The 16,819-nt window shown below is 39.1% G+C and overlaps 8 protein-coding genes and 1 non-coding gene across 9 annotated transcripts; 1 reads left to right on the top strand and 8 right to left on the bottom strand.

Annotated features, from left to right (window-relative positions):
- Window positions 1-317: 317 nt before the first annotated feature.
- YBT1 (bile acid-transporting ATPase YBT1) lies at window positions 318-5,405 on the bottom strand (the record flags this gene model as incomplete). The annotated part of the gene is made up of 1 exon (XM_002498281.1): window positions 318-5,405. One exon carries the CDS (start codon window positions 5,403-5,405, stop codon window positions 318-320), a length of 5,088 nt encoding a protein of 1,695 aa, XP_002498326.1.
- Window positions 5,406-5,766: 361 nt separating this feature from the next.
- Window positions 5,767-6,597, bottom strand: RNP1 (Rnp1p; the record flags this gene model as incomplete). Its single annotated transcript, XM_002498282.1, has 1 exon — window positions 5,767-6,597. One exon carries the CDS (start codon window positions 6,595-6,597, stop codon window positions 5,767-5,769), a length of 831 nt encoding a protein of 276 aa, XP_002498327.1.
- Window positions 6,598-7,520: 923 nt separating this feature from the next.
- ZYRO0G07656g (60S ribosomal protein eL8) lies at window positions 7,521-8,291 on the bottom strand (the record flags this gene model as incomplete). The annotated part of the gene is made up of 1 exon (XM_002498283.1): window positions 7,521-8,291. The coding sequence occupies one exon, from the start codon at window positions 8,289-8,291 to the stop codon at window positions 7,521-7,523; it is 771 nt and encodes a 256-aa protein (XP_002498328.1).
- Window positions 8,292-8,565: 274 nt separating this feature from the next.
- On the bottom strand, window positions 8,566-8,636 carry ZYRO0G07678r. The gene has a single exon. It is a non-coding gene; the product is annotated as a tRNA-Gly (tRNA).
- Window positions 8,637-8,902: 266 nt separating this feature from the next.
- Window positions 8,903-11,017, bottom strand: GUT1 (glycerol kinase; the record flags this gene model as incomplete). The annotated part of the gene is made up of 1 exon (XM_002498284.1): window positions 8,903-11,017. The coding sequence occupies one exon, from the start codon at window positions 11,015-11,017 to the stop codon at window positions 8,903-8,905; it is 2,115 nt and encodes a 704-aa protein (XP_002498329.1).
- An 843-nt stretch (window positions 11,018-11,860) lies between these two features.
- On the top strand, window positions 11,861-13,939 carry FPS1 (Fps1p; the record flags this gene model as incomplete). Its single annotated transcript, XM_002498285.1, has 1 exon — window positions 11,861-13,939. One exon carries the CDS (start codon window positions 11,861-11,863, stop codon window positions 13,937-13,939), a length of 2,079 nt encoding a protein of 692 aa, XP_002498330.1.
- A 94-nt stretch (window positions 13,940-14,033) lies between these two features.
- GOS1 (Gos1p) lies at window positions 14,034-14,702 on the bottom strand (the record flags this gene model as incomplete). The annotated part of the gene is made up of 1 exon (XM_002498286.1): window positions 14,034-14,702. One exon carries the CDS (start codon window positions 14,700-14,702, stop codon window positions 14,034-14,036), a length of 669 nt encoding a protein of 222 aa, XP_002498331.1.
- A 58-nt stretch (window positions 14,703-14,760) lies between these two features.
- Window positions 14,761-15,234, bottom strand: ATG10 (E2-like conjugating enzyme; the record flags this gene model as incomplete). The annotated part of the gene is made up of 1 exon (XM_002498287.1): window positions 14,761-15,234. The coding sequence occupies one exon, from the start codon at window positions 15,232-15,234 to the stop codon at window positions 14,761-14,763; it is 474 nt and encodes a 157-aa protein (XP_002498332.1).
- Window positions 15,235-15,473: 239 nt separating this feature from the next.
- On the bottom strand, window positions 15,474-16,265 carry SDH2 (succinate dehydrogenase iron-sulfur protein subunit SDH2; the record flags this gene model as incomplete). The annotated part of the gene is made up of 1 exon (XM_002498288.1): window positions 15,474-16,265. The coding sequence occupies one exon, from the start codon at window positions 16,263-16,265 to the stop codon at window positions 15,474-15,476; it is 792 nt and encodes a 263-aa protein (XP_002498333.1).
- Between the last annotated feature and the right edge of the window lie 554 nt (window positions 16,266-16,819).

Genomic DNA, 16,819 nt, shown 5'->3' on the forward strand with positions numbered 1-16,819 from the left:
TCACTGTCGAAGCCTAATTATATATGTGTCTTTATAATTCAATAACGATCGCAGCTTTAACTTTTCATTTCATTCAGGTTTCTGTATCTTTGAAACTATATGCGAATATGTATTACTTTACTTTGTTGCCGCTCTCACGAACAAGCTATTTATAAAACAAGCCATGAGCTTCTTCCTTTTTTTTTTTTTTTTTTTTTTTTTCTTTGTATCTTCTTTTTCTCTCCACTCAAAGCATTAGTACCGATATCACTACCATCATGATTATGACTATTATTACCCGAAGAATTCTGAAATGTTTAAAGTGTTGTTGCAACTAGCTATTTCGAATTCAGTTTTTCAACGAAGGCTTCTTTAGCCAACTCGATTAATACTTCCAATTCACCACTGCTTTCACACATGCTGTAAAATTGACTGTTTTTATTCAACAGTAAAGAGTATGGGTGATCGTACTCTTTCACTTCACCCTGATCCATGACAAGAATCTTGTCGTAATCAATAACTGATCTCAATCTGTGTGCAATGGTTAGAATGGTATTTCCTTGGAATTCTTTCCTGATAGTTTCTTGGATTTTAGCATCAGACTGGTAATCGATGGAGGCAGTAGCTTCATCCAATAAAATGATCTTCGGAGAACGTAGCAACGAACGGGCCAGGCAGACTAGCTGACGTTGACCTTGTGATAAATTACCACCACCTTCATTGATTTCACTGTTTAAATCCAAAAATTTATTCACATTCTCAGAACCCACCGAGGCAGCATCAATATTGGATCTATCTAGTTCCTCTTGTGAAACCAGGTTAACACGCTTCAACGCCGCAAAGATATCCTCATCAGAATATTCATCATATGGATCCAAGTTAGATTTAATGGTTCCGGTGAATAGCGTTGGATCTTGGGGAATGATGGTAATCGAGCGACGCAACATCTGTAGATCTATTAATGAGATATCCACGTTATCAATCTTTATGTGGCCTGTTTCAGGGTCTAAAAATCTGAACAACGCAGTAATGATAGTGGATTTACCAGCACCAGTTCTACCCACGACACCAACTTTCGACTTGGGCTCCACAGTAAATGAGACATTCTTAATGACCCTTGGAAGACCTGGTGCATAGCGTAGAGACACATCACTCATTTCAACTCTACCATGTTGAGGCCAGTCAGATGGGGGAGTCATTATTGGCTGATTGTAAGGTTCTTGCTCTACCACCATGTACTCTTTCAATCTTTCAACAGAGTTCATGTTCATCTCCACGTTTGAATATAATCTCACCAACCATAGAGCACCTTCAGTAAAAGTAATCGCATAAGTCAAAGAAATACCTGCCATACCGGCATCAATATGATCAATGTTTAAAAGAATGAAAACACCAGCGCCGAACACAACAAGTGATCCAATCAGATCGATTCTCATTGCCAACCAACGATTTGCTACCCATAAGTAGAAGAAAGGTCTGTTGTTTTCATCAATCTTATGCAAATTCTCTTGAATAAATCTGCTCTCATCACCAAAAGCACGAATAGTAGTTACACCAACCAACGTTTCAGAGAAGTGTTGATAGATTGGTGACCTAGAGATAGAATCCAGTCTCTTCAATTCACGAGAACCGGCGAGGTAAAAGTAACCGATAAAGTAGTAGAGAACAGCAACTATCACTGCGACAATTAAAAACTGTGGTGTGATAAAAGTAATCAAAACCACCGTTGACAAACAGGTAACTAACGAATAGAAAGCACCTTCAAAAAATGGTGTCAACTCTTGATCAACTGCCTCGATATCCTTAGAGAAACGGTTCATAATTCTACCAATAGGAGTGGAATCGAAGAAACGCAACTTAGCATGCAAAACCTTCTGCAACAACAAATTGAAGATCTTCTTAGATGCATTAAGGCCCGCAACGAAACTCAAAATCGTTTTGAATGCAGATAACACTGATTGGGCAAAACCAATCAAGAAATAGATTGCCAAATAATAGAACATAGAATGAGGTCCAACTGGTTCAGCTCCCGTAGCGACAGCAACACGATTAGGCAATTCAGCCACGTAATGGACGAAGGCATCTACACGACCGAATGTGTGAAATCCAGCAGACACAAGGTTTTCTCTAAAGGCAAATATTGTGCTATTCATATTGTGAGAGGCCCAATCACGAACCCACCAAGATTGACCGATGTACATGCCTTGTGCGAAGACAAATGCACTTACCAAAAAGGACAATGTCTTCCAACCACCAAAGATCTTCAAATACCATTTATAAACTTCCAAACCAACAACACCTTCAGCCTTTGTTTCATCTTTAACCAATTTACCCGCCTTCTTACGTTCCTCGTCAGTTTGCTGAGGCTTCGTAGATTCCTTGGAAGTCTTAGCCAAATTCTGAACACTCGTGGAGCTCTTTGTCTTTACATTTACCGAGGAATTGTTTCTGGACATAATACTGCTCTTAACCAATTCGTCTTCACCCAAATGGCCCTTATGCAACAGAGTTAGTGGGTCACCTTGTTCCTTAACTTGCCCGTTTTCCAATAGGACAACAAGTTCTGCATTTCTTAAAGTGAGCGCAATGTTATGAGAAATTAGAATACAAGTTCTACCCTGCATCAATGGCCCAGTAATACAGTTGTCATAAATCCAGGAGGCAGTATGAGAGTCCACCGCACTTAAACAGTCATCAAGTAAAAGGTGTCTAGAGTTAGAATAAAGAGATCTAGCCAAAGAAATTCTTTGCTTCTGACCACCAGATAGAGTAATACCTCTTTCACCAATTTCTGTCATGTCACCGGCAGATAGAATCTCAAAATCACGTTTCAAACCACAGGCCTCAATAACGTCATTGTATCTAGCTTCGCTGTAAGGGGAATTAAATAAAATGTTGTTTCTCACAGTGTCATTCAACAACCAAGCTGCTTGTGAACAATAGGCAATGGAGTTAGTCATACCATCAGCATCAATTGGTAACAACGCTCTTGGATCCAAAGAGGGGACCACAATGTTACCATTCAACAATTTCATTTCACCAAGCAAAGCCATCAAGATAGATGTCTTACCAGAACCAGTAGGACCAATAACCACATTCAATTTACCAACTTTAAAATCAATGTTCAGATTTCTTAATTTGAAATCTTGCTTTTCAGAATCCCAGGAAATGGTGGCATTTTCGAATCCAAGCTTTTGACCTCCTGGGGCCACAGACAATTGATTGTACTTATCGGTATCAGGTTCTTCCAAAAATTCTTGAATTCTGTCTAGGGAGACTTTACTCTGGATGACAAAACTCAACATATCGGACAATTGGTCCAAAGGTGTTCTCAAAAGGGAGAATAGTGACAAAGCGGTAAATGCAACCGGCGTAGTCAGAGTTTGCTTTTGAACATAAATGTAAAATGCAAATGCAGAAGTAGTCACAATCGTGGGGGTAGCGTACCATACGAATGAACAGAGAGCCCATATTAACGATCTCTGGAGTAAGAGTTTCAATTCGACATCTCTAATGGCTTGTATACCCTTTTCAAAATTGTCTTCCCAGGAGAAAAATTTGATAATACGAATTGCCTGAAATGCCTCGTTCAAATTTTGAATACGTTTATCCGTGTAGGAAAGAGATTTCTTTTGCAGTTGACCCAACCAGGTGACCAATCTGAAATTAACTGGCATCAGCACTACAATCAATAGAGCCCCAATAATGGCAGATAAACCTAGTAACTTGTAAAGCAAGACAATGGCCACGCAGGACATGGCAACGGCTTCCACAAACGCATGTAAATAGGCACAAATTTCGGAAACTTTGAAAGCATCCACTGCCATTAAATTGATAATAGCACCCAAATTGGCGGATGTGCCTGATTCTTCATCACCGTCCCTATGTTCCTCTTCATTCAATTCCTGGGGATCCACTTCATCTGTGGATTGTTTATTCGAATTAACAGCAACCTGCCTTCTGAGTGCCTTTGTATAAATCTCAGAAATGATAATTGCTTTCATTTTAATGCAAACTCTTCTACCAAAGAAAAGTGCTTGTCCTGAGAAGATAGCGCAAAAAACCCTACAAAAGAACATACAACAAACGTAGAACCATGCTAAATTTCCTGGCGCAGATTCTCTATCATCCACATATTCTAAAATTCTCTTTAAAAGAATCGTAGGAGCAAAACTCATCATACTGTCCAAGAGAGCCCAAAATCCTTGTAAAAGTAAATATTTGGTGAAAAAAGTCAGTAGATTGTAGGTGAAGCTCTTTTCTTTGCCCTTTCTTTCCACATATTGCTTGAATCTCTTAATAACAAATATGGCGTAATCATCCATTCTTAACCCCCAGATGTCTTTCTTCTCAATAACGGATTTGTGTGCTTGCCAAACGAACTTATCCAACCAACTCCAAGTAATAAAACTTGCAATCGAAGAAACCGGTTCTGGCGATGGCGTAATTTGCTCATCAGTCTTATAAACAACTGCCAACTTGTTACCGGAAGGAGATAAAAACAGCAGGGCAAATAGGGCTAAATCAAGGTAAAATTGCGACAAGTAGTAATTTTTCACCGATTTCTCTTCAATGTGACCAATAAAAATGGAACGAAATGGTAGTACTGTCGTAAAAAACATAAACATATAGGAAGTAAAAGAAATCGACCAAATGTTACCACAGTATCTATTAACCCAGCGTGCAGACTGGTTGATATTCCAAAGACGTAGTGTGACTAAAGTTACTAGAAACCCCCAAACAATCACCTGCACAATTGAACTTCTAGAGGTAAATTCGCTATCATCCTCTGTATGATTTAACCAAATTCCAAAATGAACTGCAAACTGAGATAAAACTAATAGAAGTTCAAATATTGTTCTTGATTTTTCAATGAATCCTCGCCTTACCAATTCAGGTTTACCATGAGGCTCACCATTTGGCTTCACCAGTTTTAATCTCTGTAATGAAAAATGTCTTTCCTTTAATTCTTCACCATCGACCTCATTGCCATTGTATGATGAAGGGGACGGAGATTCTTGTAGTAGCGGTTTATTTTCGTCATCTTCGCCGTCAATTAACATCAAATCGTTTACGTCTCTCTGCTTTAGTTTCAACTTATCATACTTGTAATGGTGTGTTAGGATATTGTATGTCCAGTACAACAATCCGGAAACCAAGACGAATAATGGGAAGTAGTAATTTATATACCTAGCTCTCCCACATTGCGTAACGTCGTCAAACACCCAGAAGGGACAACTATTGTCCTTTGTCAATAACATCAAAGTGTTGACCTTGATCTTAGAGCCTTTGAAAAAAGTGTCAAAACAACCTGAAATTTTGAAATATGCACTTAACATACTAGTATATATATAGGCAGGAAGGTAAAAGTGAGTCGTTCGGTCTTCCAGCTGCTGCAACCACCACTGCAACCACTGCTGCAACATTACTAGTCACCATATACGTCAGATCATGCGCTGAAAAATTTCCTCATAGTAGAAAAAGTGCAATATATTATACTACTACAAATAATGTAAAAATATACGTAAAAGAAGTATGGAAGGGCAAAGGAAATCAAACCCATAGTTGAATTACAACAAGATTTAATTTCTTTCAAGCTTGATGGATCTCAATTTTTTTTTATTATTTCATTTTATATTTTTTTTCATTTTTTTCATTTTTTTTTTTTTCTTTTCAATTAACAAAAAAAAAAAGGCTGTAATTGTTACTTAGTCTTTGAATGCAACCCAACTTGAGCTCTCAGGCCTTTCTCCCTCAGCCATACTCTCTTCCTCTTTATTCCGAAATCTAATTAGATTCGGATTTTTCTTCTTTGTCCTCATCCTTCTTTTCTTGCTCATCACTTGGTTTTTGTTCATCGTTGGTTTGTTGTCTCAATGCAGCGACGTCAACCACGATTGGTCTATCCTGTAGGGTCTTGGATTGGAATTCCTCAACCTTCGTCTTAATATCCACTTGAAGATTTTCAAAGGTAACGAAAGCAATACCTCTGTTCATCTTCTTAGAGTAGAAGACCTTGTTAGTCTTGGTGTTTCTCATTCTTCTCATTGGTAACACTATCAATTCTGGGGTAGTACCGAAGAATTCAGCTAATTGTTCCTTAGTTGCACTGTAAGGAATGTTGTTAACGTAAAGAGTATCATTAGATCTTTCCATTTCTTCCAAAGGTGGTTTTTCTTTGTTTGGTGGAGCTGACACAGCAGTTCTGAATTTTGGAAACTTAGCACCGTTCTTGGTATTTCTACGCTGTTGCTTCTTTGTCTTCCTTTGAGTATCACGCTCTTCTTCAGTCAATGCCTTTCTGATGAAGATTCCCTTTTCATTGACCACAGTCTTATCATATTTGGATTTGATTGCTTCCACATCAATCTTTTGGGGGAACTTAACAAAAGCGTATCTACGTGGTAGAACCTTGCCCTTGGTGGTCTTTGCAGGAGCTGGGATTTCAACCTCTACCTTGTCACCGAATTCCTCTTGGAAAACCTTCTTCAAGTCATCTTCGGTAACACCTGAGGCTACGTTACCAACGAAAATGGTAGTTTCTGGATCCACAGGTGCCTTAGGAGCAGTAGTGGCAGCAGCAACGTTGTTGTTATTTGTAACTTCCTCGCTAGACATCTTCAATATAAAATGATTCAGGTAACGACAATGGTTCTCTTATGATAACAATAATACAGCGTGTATTGACAAACTAACTGCAACCAATGTATCTTTGTAGAAGTGAAAAAAAAGGTAATAAAGAAAGGATTTAAAAAAAAAGTAAAGAAAGGAAAAAGTTTAAATCGAATTGATTCTAATTCCCAAAGAACTTTATGTGATTATAACTCTAGAAAGTAATTCTTCGACTGCAAGTGAATTGTAGTTTCGTCGTCGATGGCTATTTCTTCTCACTTCTTCGGTTGATTGCCACCTCTGTTTTCGCCCCCTGCAATTTTTCAATAGAGGCATAGAAAGAAAGAAAGAAAAAAAATTTTGCCGGAGCAAGAATTATCACCATGTACGTAATGTGACGTAACTAGTGACAGCTAGAACATTCAAGAATGGGGGTTTGCAGACCACGCAATGCGCCAGTGGCACCAAAAACATAGCCGCCCAGCAAACAGCATAAGGCAAGAACACCGTCTCACGGAGAAAGTAGGCAAGATTTGTATTTCAAAAGTCTCAATGGCACATGCAATCGCTTCCACCGATGCGAAATGCTATTACTAATGTACATAGGACTTTCAAGATTGAAATAAAATTTAAGTCGGCGAGATCTCTAGAACAGTCTTTTATGCGAACTCTTGTAGAACCCCTCAATCAACCGTCGGCACTTCAATAGAGATGAACTGCGAACTATCCCGGATTATCAAATCCATTAATTAATGTTCAGCACTGATCTCCTATAATGCAATTGAGGATATGGAAAAAAAAAGTTCGACATTTCTTGACTGCTTCAACGAGATCTTCAAACCATTTATAATAATCAGATCGTAATCAAACACTGATTTGAGCTTATTTTCATGAAACGAAAAAAAATGTTAACAAAACCGGATCTATACTTAGTTAGAGTTGACGGCTTGGATTCTCTTCTCCAACTTCTTTTGGGATTTTTCACCCAAAACACCACCACCCCAGTGCTTCTTGACTTCATCGTATTTGTCACCGAAGTTGACATTAACGGTAGAAACCAATTTAGCAAGAGCAGCTTCGTCTTCCTTCTTGACTTCAGTCAAAGCAGCGACAGCAGAGGTCTTTTGGTTAACCAAAGTACCTAATCTAGCCTTACCCTTGACGATAGCGTAAGGAATACCCATCTTCTTACACAAAGCTGGCAAGAAGATAACCAATTCAATTGGGTCAACGTCGTTAGCAATCAAAACCAACTTAGCCTTCTTGTTTTCAACAAGGGAGACAACGTGGTTTAGACCGAACTTAACGTTGTATGGCTTTGGAGAGGCTTCTTGTCTAGTCTTACCTTCAGCGACAGCAGCAGCTTCCTTAGTCAATCTTTCCTTCTTTTCGGCAGCAGTCTCTGGTCTGTACTTGTTGAACAACTTGAAAGCTTCAGCAGCAGAGTTTCTGTCCAAGGTGTGTTGGAACTGAGCAATGGAAGGAGGAACCTTCAATCTCATAGACAAGATCTTCTTTTGTCTTTGTAATCTAACGTAAACTGGCCATTTCACGTAACGAGACAAGTTTCTCTTTGGTTGAACGTTTTGACCGATACCGAAACTTCTTGGAGTAGAACGGATCAATGGGTTCTTTGGACCAGAGGTCTTAGCAGACTTGGAAGCCAATGGAGCTGGGGCGACTTTCTTACCTGGGGCCATCTTTACTTTGTTACTTGTCTCAGTTATCTGGAAATGATAATAGAGGAAGAACACTGAAGCTCAGATGATAAGTACTTTTGAAATTTTCAAGCTATAGATGTTCCAATGAAAAAAAAATAGTTGCGTCTTTGCGTCAACCGATTTTCTTTTTCTCTCTCTTTTTTGTTTTTAACTTTTGAAAATAATGTTTTATCAAATGTCTGGATGTTCTAGATATCTACAGTCATCGGTAAACACGTGACCATCTGTAGTAATGGGAAAAACTAAAAATAAATGCGCAAGCCCGGAATCGAACCAGGGGCTCATCGATGGCAACGATGAATTTTACCACTAAACCACTTGCGCAAGCTACTGAGTGAAAGGGACTGCCATCAGACCGGATCGATACAACTGTACACCCCAGATCTACTTGATCTCCATTTTGTTTTTGATTATTTTCATTATTATTATCATTATTATTATTATCGTTCTTATTGATATGATATTATATTGAATTACAAAAGGGGTAAACAGACAGACTCATCAAGAATGTGTTCAAAAGAAAAGTGTGAGAGTAAAAAACAGCCGTCTGTATGTGAGGCTGAAACGTAGACAGATTAATTAAAACCAATTCAGACCTTCAAAGCATTTCGTTGCTTTCTTAATTCTTTCCTGTGCATTTCTCTTTCCAAATTTTCATGCTTTGGAGGGATAAATGGCGAATTTTCAGGTTGAACCGCTGGTGATTCCACAGCTAATCCATCTGTTTGGAAACCTTCGTTTACATTGGAATTTGGTGGATAAACTGCAGCCATCCAACCTCTTGTTCTCCGAACTGCAATATCCCATAATCTCCTCTTGTGTCTTCTTTCTGCATCATCACTATCGGAAACGAACAGTTTAAGATTTGGCATTAATTCTGCTGGAACAGCTTCACCTTTAGGAATTCCATTATAGAAAACCCATTTTTTGACATCCTTTAGATCTTTCCACATAATTCTATCCTTTGGATCTTTAAATCCCATTTCTGCTGCAATAGCTGCGCCTAGTGCAGTACACTCTGAAGTTGGAGATCTCCTTACTTTAGTACATGGGCCTAAAATATCTGCTTGAATTTGCATAACTTCATCAGATTTTGACATACCACCATCAACCGCTAATGTTGAAAGTGCACTTTTCTCCTCAGAATCATCTTCCATTTCATTCAAAAATTCTTTGTCCCTTTTACCTTCACCAAGGGCATCAGCAGACATTGCAGATAAAATAGCACGCGCTTGGAAACAAACACCTTCGACAGCGGCTCTTGCAATATGAGACGCAGTGGTATGTTGAGACATACCCATAATAGTAGCCCTAGCATCAGCATCCCAATATGGTGCAAACAATCCAGAAAACGCAGGAACAAATACAACACCACCAGAATCAGGTACACGGCATGCTAAGGGTCCGACATCTTCAGCCTTTGGAATTAATCTCAAATTATCTCTTAACCACTGGACGACCGCACCTGCAACTGCGACAGAACCTTCAAGCGCAAAATGTGGAGAATTCTTATCATCACCTTCTAAATGAGGAAACCAGTAACCAAATGTCGTCAAAGCACCATGTTTAGAAATTAATTTCTTAGAACCAGTATTAAACAGTAAGAAACAACCTGTACCATAGGTACATTTAGCTGCACCTGGTTTAAAGGCCAATTGACCAACAAGAGAACTTGATTGGTCACCTAGGCAACCTTGCACTGGAATTGGCGGTCCTCTATTTGATAATTTTTCTAGAATATCCCAATCACTAGGATCCATCCAACTTTTAGTAACTTCAGGAACTTTAAAATCTCCAAAGTATTCGGCCGATGACGTAATCCTAGGTAAGTTGATCTTTGTCTTATCAATCCCCCAATAGCTCAATAATTCATCGTCATAATCTAAAGTATCCAAATTCATAAAACCAGTACGTGACGCATTAGTAACATCAGAAATAAATGCATGGTTGTGAGTTAAATGATAAATTAACCAAGTATCTACAGTACCAAACATCAAATCACCTTCTCCATAACTCTTTTGTACAGCTGGTTCATTGTCCAAAAGCCAACGTAATTTGGAACATGAAAAATATGTACTGTACAGCGGCAACCCGATTTTTTCTTGCAACCTTTCTTGTTTCTCCTTTGGTGTATTTTTCTTCATTTCTGCCACAATACCTGCATTTCTAGTATCATTCCACACAATACCATAATCGACAACCGGTAACCCAGTCTCCTTTGACCAAACAATAGTAGTTTCTCTCATATTGGCAATACCCATTGCGTGTACTCTGTAAGGTGGTAATCCATCTTGTTGTCTTTGTTCATTAACAGACCATACAAATGAAAAAGCCTTTGCTAGACATTCTTCAACATTTTCCAAAATATTAATTGGTTTGCATTCTACCCATCCAGGACGTGGGAACCTTAAAGTTGGATCTGGTTGCTTCAAATCTTCGATCTCCACATATTTTGTCTCTTTAATTGCAATACCTTCAGCAGTGAAGATAGGATCATCAGGATTCCGATCAAATGATGGCCTGCGCTTACCAGATGCACCGTACTTTTCCTTAGATGCAGTAGTAGAGTATTCAATTTGGTGTTTAGAAACCTCTTGACCTAATCTGTTAAACAGAATTGCACGAGATGATGTAGTCCCCACATCTACTGTTGCTATTAGTGGAACTACTCCATCAACAGTTAATCTATTAATGTCTTGACTCATTGTCCCTTAAAAGAATATTATTATATATAATAGGATGATTTGCGTTATTGTTCTTATAGTTCTTCCCTCAAGAAGGAATAAAAAGAAAAGTAATTGTAAAGGAAAAAATAGATGATAAAATCCTCAGTTCCCCTCCATACCATGCCCTTTTTATAGCCGCCAGGTTAGTGGCCCCTACCCCACCTGCTTCACATATGTGGGGTACTCCGGAGACGTGGAGCCCGGATCTGCGGGCCGCCTTTCACCATGTTTCTGCAGCTAAGAATAAGAGAAACAGTGGAAAAAAGTTGCGGGGTAGTACAATATATAAGATCAGATAAAAGACAATAGGTGCTACAGAAGAAAAAATAGCAACAAGATAAACAATCCCCGTGGGGAAGTGGAGAGAAATAACTCCGCTAGGCTGGAAGGAATGGAAAAAGAGAAAAGGGAAATTAATGGGACAAAGAAGAAATGAGAACGACCAAAAATGTCATAAACAAAGAATAAATCGGGGTCCGTAGAGTCTCGCGTGACCGGATAATGCCTTTCCCCTTTAACCACCGCACCGAGAACGAAACATGTAGAACATACAACGAAAAATTAAAAAAAGAAGATTCCATTGTAGTAAGATACCAACAGCTGACAAGGCGCATAGGAGTCAGCGTAACGGCTCGGAGGAGCTGGTAGAAATAGCGAAAAGGTTAAGGCAGGCTAGTTATTTAGGTGTTCTGGAGACAGGGCGACGGAAGATACTTTTGTAGGGAGAAACAACAGAGAATCAAAGAACTCTCGAGCAATCGTTGGTCTAGACAAAGATTAATAGCATTTAGATTTTTCTTCTTCTTTCGCTGTTTCTGAGGGATGCCAGATACACAAGATGGAAAATCTAATTCTCAAAAGTTACTGAATGACTACTTGTCAAATCCCGATCCAGGCCCATCGCCATCCGCACCACAGCCAACAACTGCAGGTACGGGCGATACTTCTACGACTGCAGCGGATGTGAATTTACAAGGTAATAAAAATTTCGATAATAGCGGTAATAGTGGAATTGAAAGTAGGCATAAATCTTCATCGAATTGGAATGACGACGGCTACGATTATGAGATGCAAAATTATTACCCTCAGCCGTATACTCAGAGGACATCAAGGGCCAGAAGTAACACTAATTATATCCCCCACTATATGACAGGTCCAGATTCTCAGTATCCTATTCAGGAAGTTGTACCTAATACTCAAATGGCAGTTGCCACTGGTTCCGACCCGGCGGCAAATCGGGCCGATGGTTTCGGCCACTCCGTGAGGTCTCGCGCACCAACAATTAGATCTAACGTACCTGATTTCCATTCTATTCTTGGAAGTACTAGGAGTAAACCTCATAGTCATAATGGATCTCATATCCGCAGTAACAGCTCAGGGAGGAGCTCGGCGGCTTCCGCAGCCGCCGATAGCGAAAATCATGGGAATGAAACCGGAGACGGGGTTAACAGCGGTAGTAGTAATCATGCATTGAGTACGCCATTGATGGTTAGACCAAAGACCCTACATCAAAACCCTCAAACTCCAACGGTTCTACCTTCCGCTTATCATCCTATTAATAATTGGACATCTTTGAAGCACGGATATCTTAAAGAGTTTTTGGCCGAATTTGTTGGCACTATGGTAATGATTATATTTGGTAATGCGGTTAATTGTCAGGTTAATGTAGCCAGTAAAATTCAACAAGAGAATTTTGATAAGGCTTTACAAAAAGTGAGTAACTCACCAGAACAATTGCGCGAAACTGCAGAAGCCTTTAAAAATTTGGTCTCTTCTACATCAGGTGGTACTTTCGATGAAGTCGCTCTAGGTTGGGCAGCAGCTACTACCATGGGATATTTTGCCGCCGGTGGTAGTGCAATTTCGGGTGGACATTTAAATCCGTCAATTACAGTTGTGAATTTTATATTTCGTGGATTCCCGTTTAAAAACGTTTTCATCTATGTTACGGGACAATTACTTGGTGCATTTGTAGGTGCATTGATTCTTTTTATTTTTTACAAAAGGGTTATTGAAGAAGGATTCCCCGGTGAATGGTGGAAAAATGAAACCGTAGCAGGTATATTTTGCGTCTTCCCCAAACCTTACTTGTCCACATCTCGTCAATTTGTCTCGGAATATATCTGCACTGCACTTTTACAAATTGGTACCTTTGCTCTGACCGATCCATATACTTCTCTTTCCAGTGATCTTTTCCCATTGATGCTGTTTATTTTAATGTACATTTTGAATGCATCTTTATCATATCAAACAGGATCAGCAATGAATATGGCAAGAGATTTAGGGCCCAGATTAGCGCTTTATGCCGTTGGATTTAATAGACACATGCTATGGGTCAACCACCATCATTTTTTTTGGGTACCGATAGTGGCACCATTCTTAGGTTCAATTACTGGCGGATTAATATACGATGTTTGCATTTACCAAGGTCACGAATCACCTGTTAATTGGCCAATAGCTACTTATAAAGATATCCTTCGGAGATCATGGTTGAGAAGACGTCAATGGAAAGGTCGTTCAAATTGGCCCGTAATTGGTAAGAAACTTTCAAATAACCCAGCACCATCAGAATTTAGCGATTTCTCATATGAAGACGACGATGAAGATAGAGGTAACCCTTTCCAAAATCCGAAGACAGATCCTTCCAAAGTGTCCTTGGTACAAGAGGCTGACCCAGGTGCTGATACAAGGTCTCCAGATTCTGTTCACTTTAAATCAGTACAAGGAGACAGTAGGCGGCTTCACGGCGAAATTCCTACAATTATGGAGGAGAATCCTAGCCTCGAGACCGAATCGTTAGGTTCGTTAACCTCACTATCAATTAATAATAATGACAATAATGGCCCTACTTCGAATGACGGCATACCATCTTTTCCCACCGTTCAAAAGAAACAGGAATAATGGACTTAAAAATATAGATGATTTTAGTTGTTTTTAATTTGTTGTTTTTATCTTGAAATTATACATGCCCTCATGTTATTCGTTGTTGTTTTCTTCACCAGGTGAAGAATAGAAGCAAGATGCAAATTACAATCACACTGGCCATAACCAATACGTTTTTACGTCTTCTAGTCCCAATTCTTGCGATCAATTGATTTATACCAGGAACTCTGTGTAAAGTCTGAAGGACTCGATTACTACCGCTTTGTAAAAGATTAGATTGTGCACTGAATTGATCTCTTGTTTCCCATGCTTGAGAAATTAACCTGTCGACCAAGTTATGAGACTGATCAACCCTACGAGATTCTCCCCTATAGTAATCTTCATCGTCTTCAAAAGGTACTGTACTATCTTCTGTACGTTGTTGAGCAATATCACTCTTGACACTAAACAGTAAGTTGAGTCTATTACGTTCCTGCTGAATTGAAGATCTTATATTACGGAGATTTTGCCAGTGCTCCTTCAACATCTCCCTATGACGTTGTAATTGCGATAATTTAGATGCTGATATCGTAGGATTCTCATCACAAATTGTACCTAGTCTTTCAACAACATCTTGTCTCTGATTTAGGAGTTCTTCCAATTGAGTATCTAACCTTTTCTCTTGTGACGTTTGTTCAGAACTTGTTGTTTGAGCAAATGTGGAATATTTGGAAAGCAACGATTCAACCTGCGATTCTAATGATATGGCTTGACTTCTAACTGTGACAAAGGACTGGGACATGATTCGCTGCACGACCTTTCTTGTACAGACTGTTTTTGTTGTTAACGGCGTGTTATTTTCAATCTACGTTTTGAATCCAATCAAATAGAAAAACTGATGCCCATCTTGACAAATACGTTGATTGGAAGATAGATCTATCACCAACAATGTCAGCGGTGTCACACGCATGAATTGAATACCACGCTGCTGGATTATCACTTGAAGATGTAGAAATTGTATCTAGTCCAAACTGGAACCAATTGGGCAGGGGTAAAATACGATCGATTTGTTTAGGGAACCAAGGTTCTATACAATCAATACCTTCGATTTGGCTAAATTTCCAAATTCTTAAAAGTAATTGCGGCTCATGATAAGTCTGTGAATACGTTATCTTGCATTCTAAATGAGATATGTTGAATTCCGTTACATCCCACTGTATATGTATGTGAATAGTTGATTTTAAGGGATTATAATGCAAGTTTTTAACCTTATCACAATCCTGTAAAGAATGCTTCAGCGATGGTAACTGGGCCCTATATTCTTCAAATCTCATTTCATCAACTGAATTCTTTTTGTTAAAATACAGTTTACACGCATTTAATCTAAAAATTATACCTATAGAGTCACATATCTCTACTTACTTAATCTTTGTATTTTTTTAAAATAAATAATAAATAATAGTTCAATAAATAATAATAAGCAGTCGACGGTTAAACTTCCGGCTGCTTAACCCGGATGCTGAAATACAGAAAGACGAGAGAGAGGGGAGAATACCTTACGTTAGAATTTAGCTTAGTCCGTTGCCAATTCCTTTTTGATTTCAGCAATGGCAAGACCTGGGTTCAAACCCTTAGGACAGGTTCTGGTACAGTTCATAATGGTGTGACATCTGTAAAGAGACATAGTGTTCTGCAACATTGCCTTTCTAGTTTGTGCGGCTTGGTCTCTGGAATCGATTAACCATCTGTAAGCTTGCAACAAAACTGCAGGACCCAAGTATTGTTCTTGATTCCACCAGTAAGATGGACATGAAGTAGAGCAGCATGCACAAAGAATACATTCATAAAGACCATCCAATTTCTTACGGTCTTCCACGCTTTGCAAAATTTCCTTACCGTCCTCTGGGTAACTCTTTCTTTGCAAATATGGCTGAATGGATTTATATTGTTGGTAGAAGTTGGTCAAATCTGGAACCAAATCCTTAACGATGTACATGTGGGGTAGTGGATAAACCTTCAAATCCTTTGATTCATTCTGATCAATCTTACATAGACATGCTAAAGTGTTTCTACCACCAATGTTCATGGCACATGAACCGCAGATACCTTCTCTACAGGATCTTCTCAAAGTTAAAGTGGCATCCTGTTCGTTTTTAATCTTTAGCAATGCATCCAAAACCATAGGACCACATTCATTCAAATCCACTTGGAAAGTTTGTAGGTATGGTTTTTTAGATGGTTCGTCGGGCGACCATCTGTAAACCTTAAAGTTCTTTAAACGTGGTGCCACAGCTGTAGCCGTAGCTAAACCTCTTTGTAAATTTAAACCGTTAACAACGCTCCTCTTTAAAACTGAGTTCATCATCGCTGCTCTTTGAGATATGATCCACTCACTCACTCTCTTTCCTTTAACTGTTGCAGCTGAAGGTTTACTTCGTAAAGGATGCCCGTATGGCTTTCTTTTATATATGAATGGGCAATCTGGAATCATCGTATCAGTCCGGACGAAGGATCCCGGTGATTTTTTGCAAATTTTCGGAGCCGAACCGGAGTCACATGGAATCGGCGGGTAAAGTGATAGAAGTAATACCAAACATAACCATAGTGCATACACTGGCATAACATAGTACAAGATTAGGGAAGTAAAGCATGTAAAACAAAAAAAAACCGGCTTATTACCATGCATATTCGGAAAGGCGGGAAGTCTTAATGTTTACGCCTGCTGCCATATTCACCGCTCGCGTCCTAGTTTAGCAGATCTCGAAAGAATAATCAACATCAGTGCAGTTCAACTGGAACCAATTATTCGGTCCAGCATCAGCTTGTCAACAAGTCTTCTGAAAAATATTTGACCATCATCCCTGTCGATGTTTCTAGTACGTATGAAGGATAATACTTCTGATAGAAATACAGTAAAGT

This window comes from Zygosaccharomyces rouxii (assembly GCF_000026365.1).
Source record: "Zygosaccharomyces rouxii strain CBS732 chromosome G complete sequence".
NCBI lineage: Eukaryota > Fungi > Ascomycota > Saccharomycetes > Saccharomycetales > Saccharomycetaceae > Zygosaccharomyces > Zygosaccharomyces rouxii.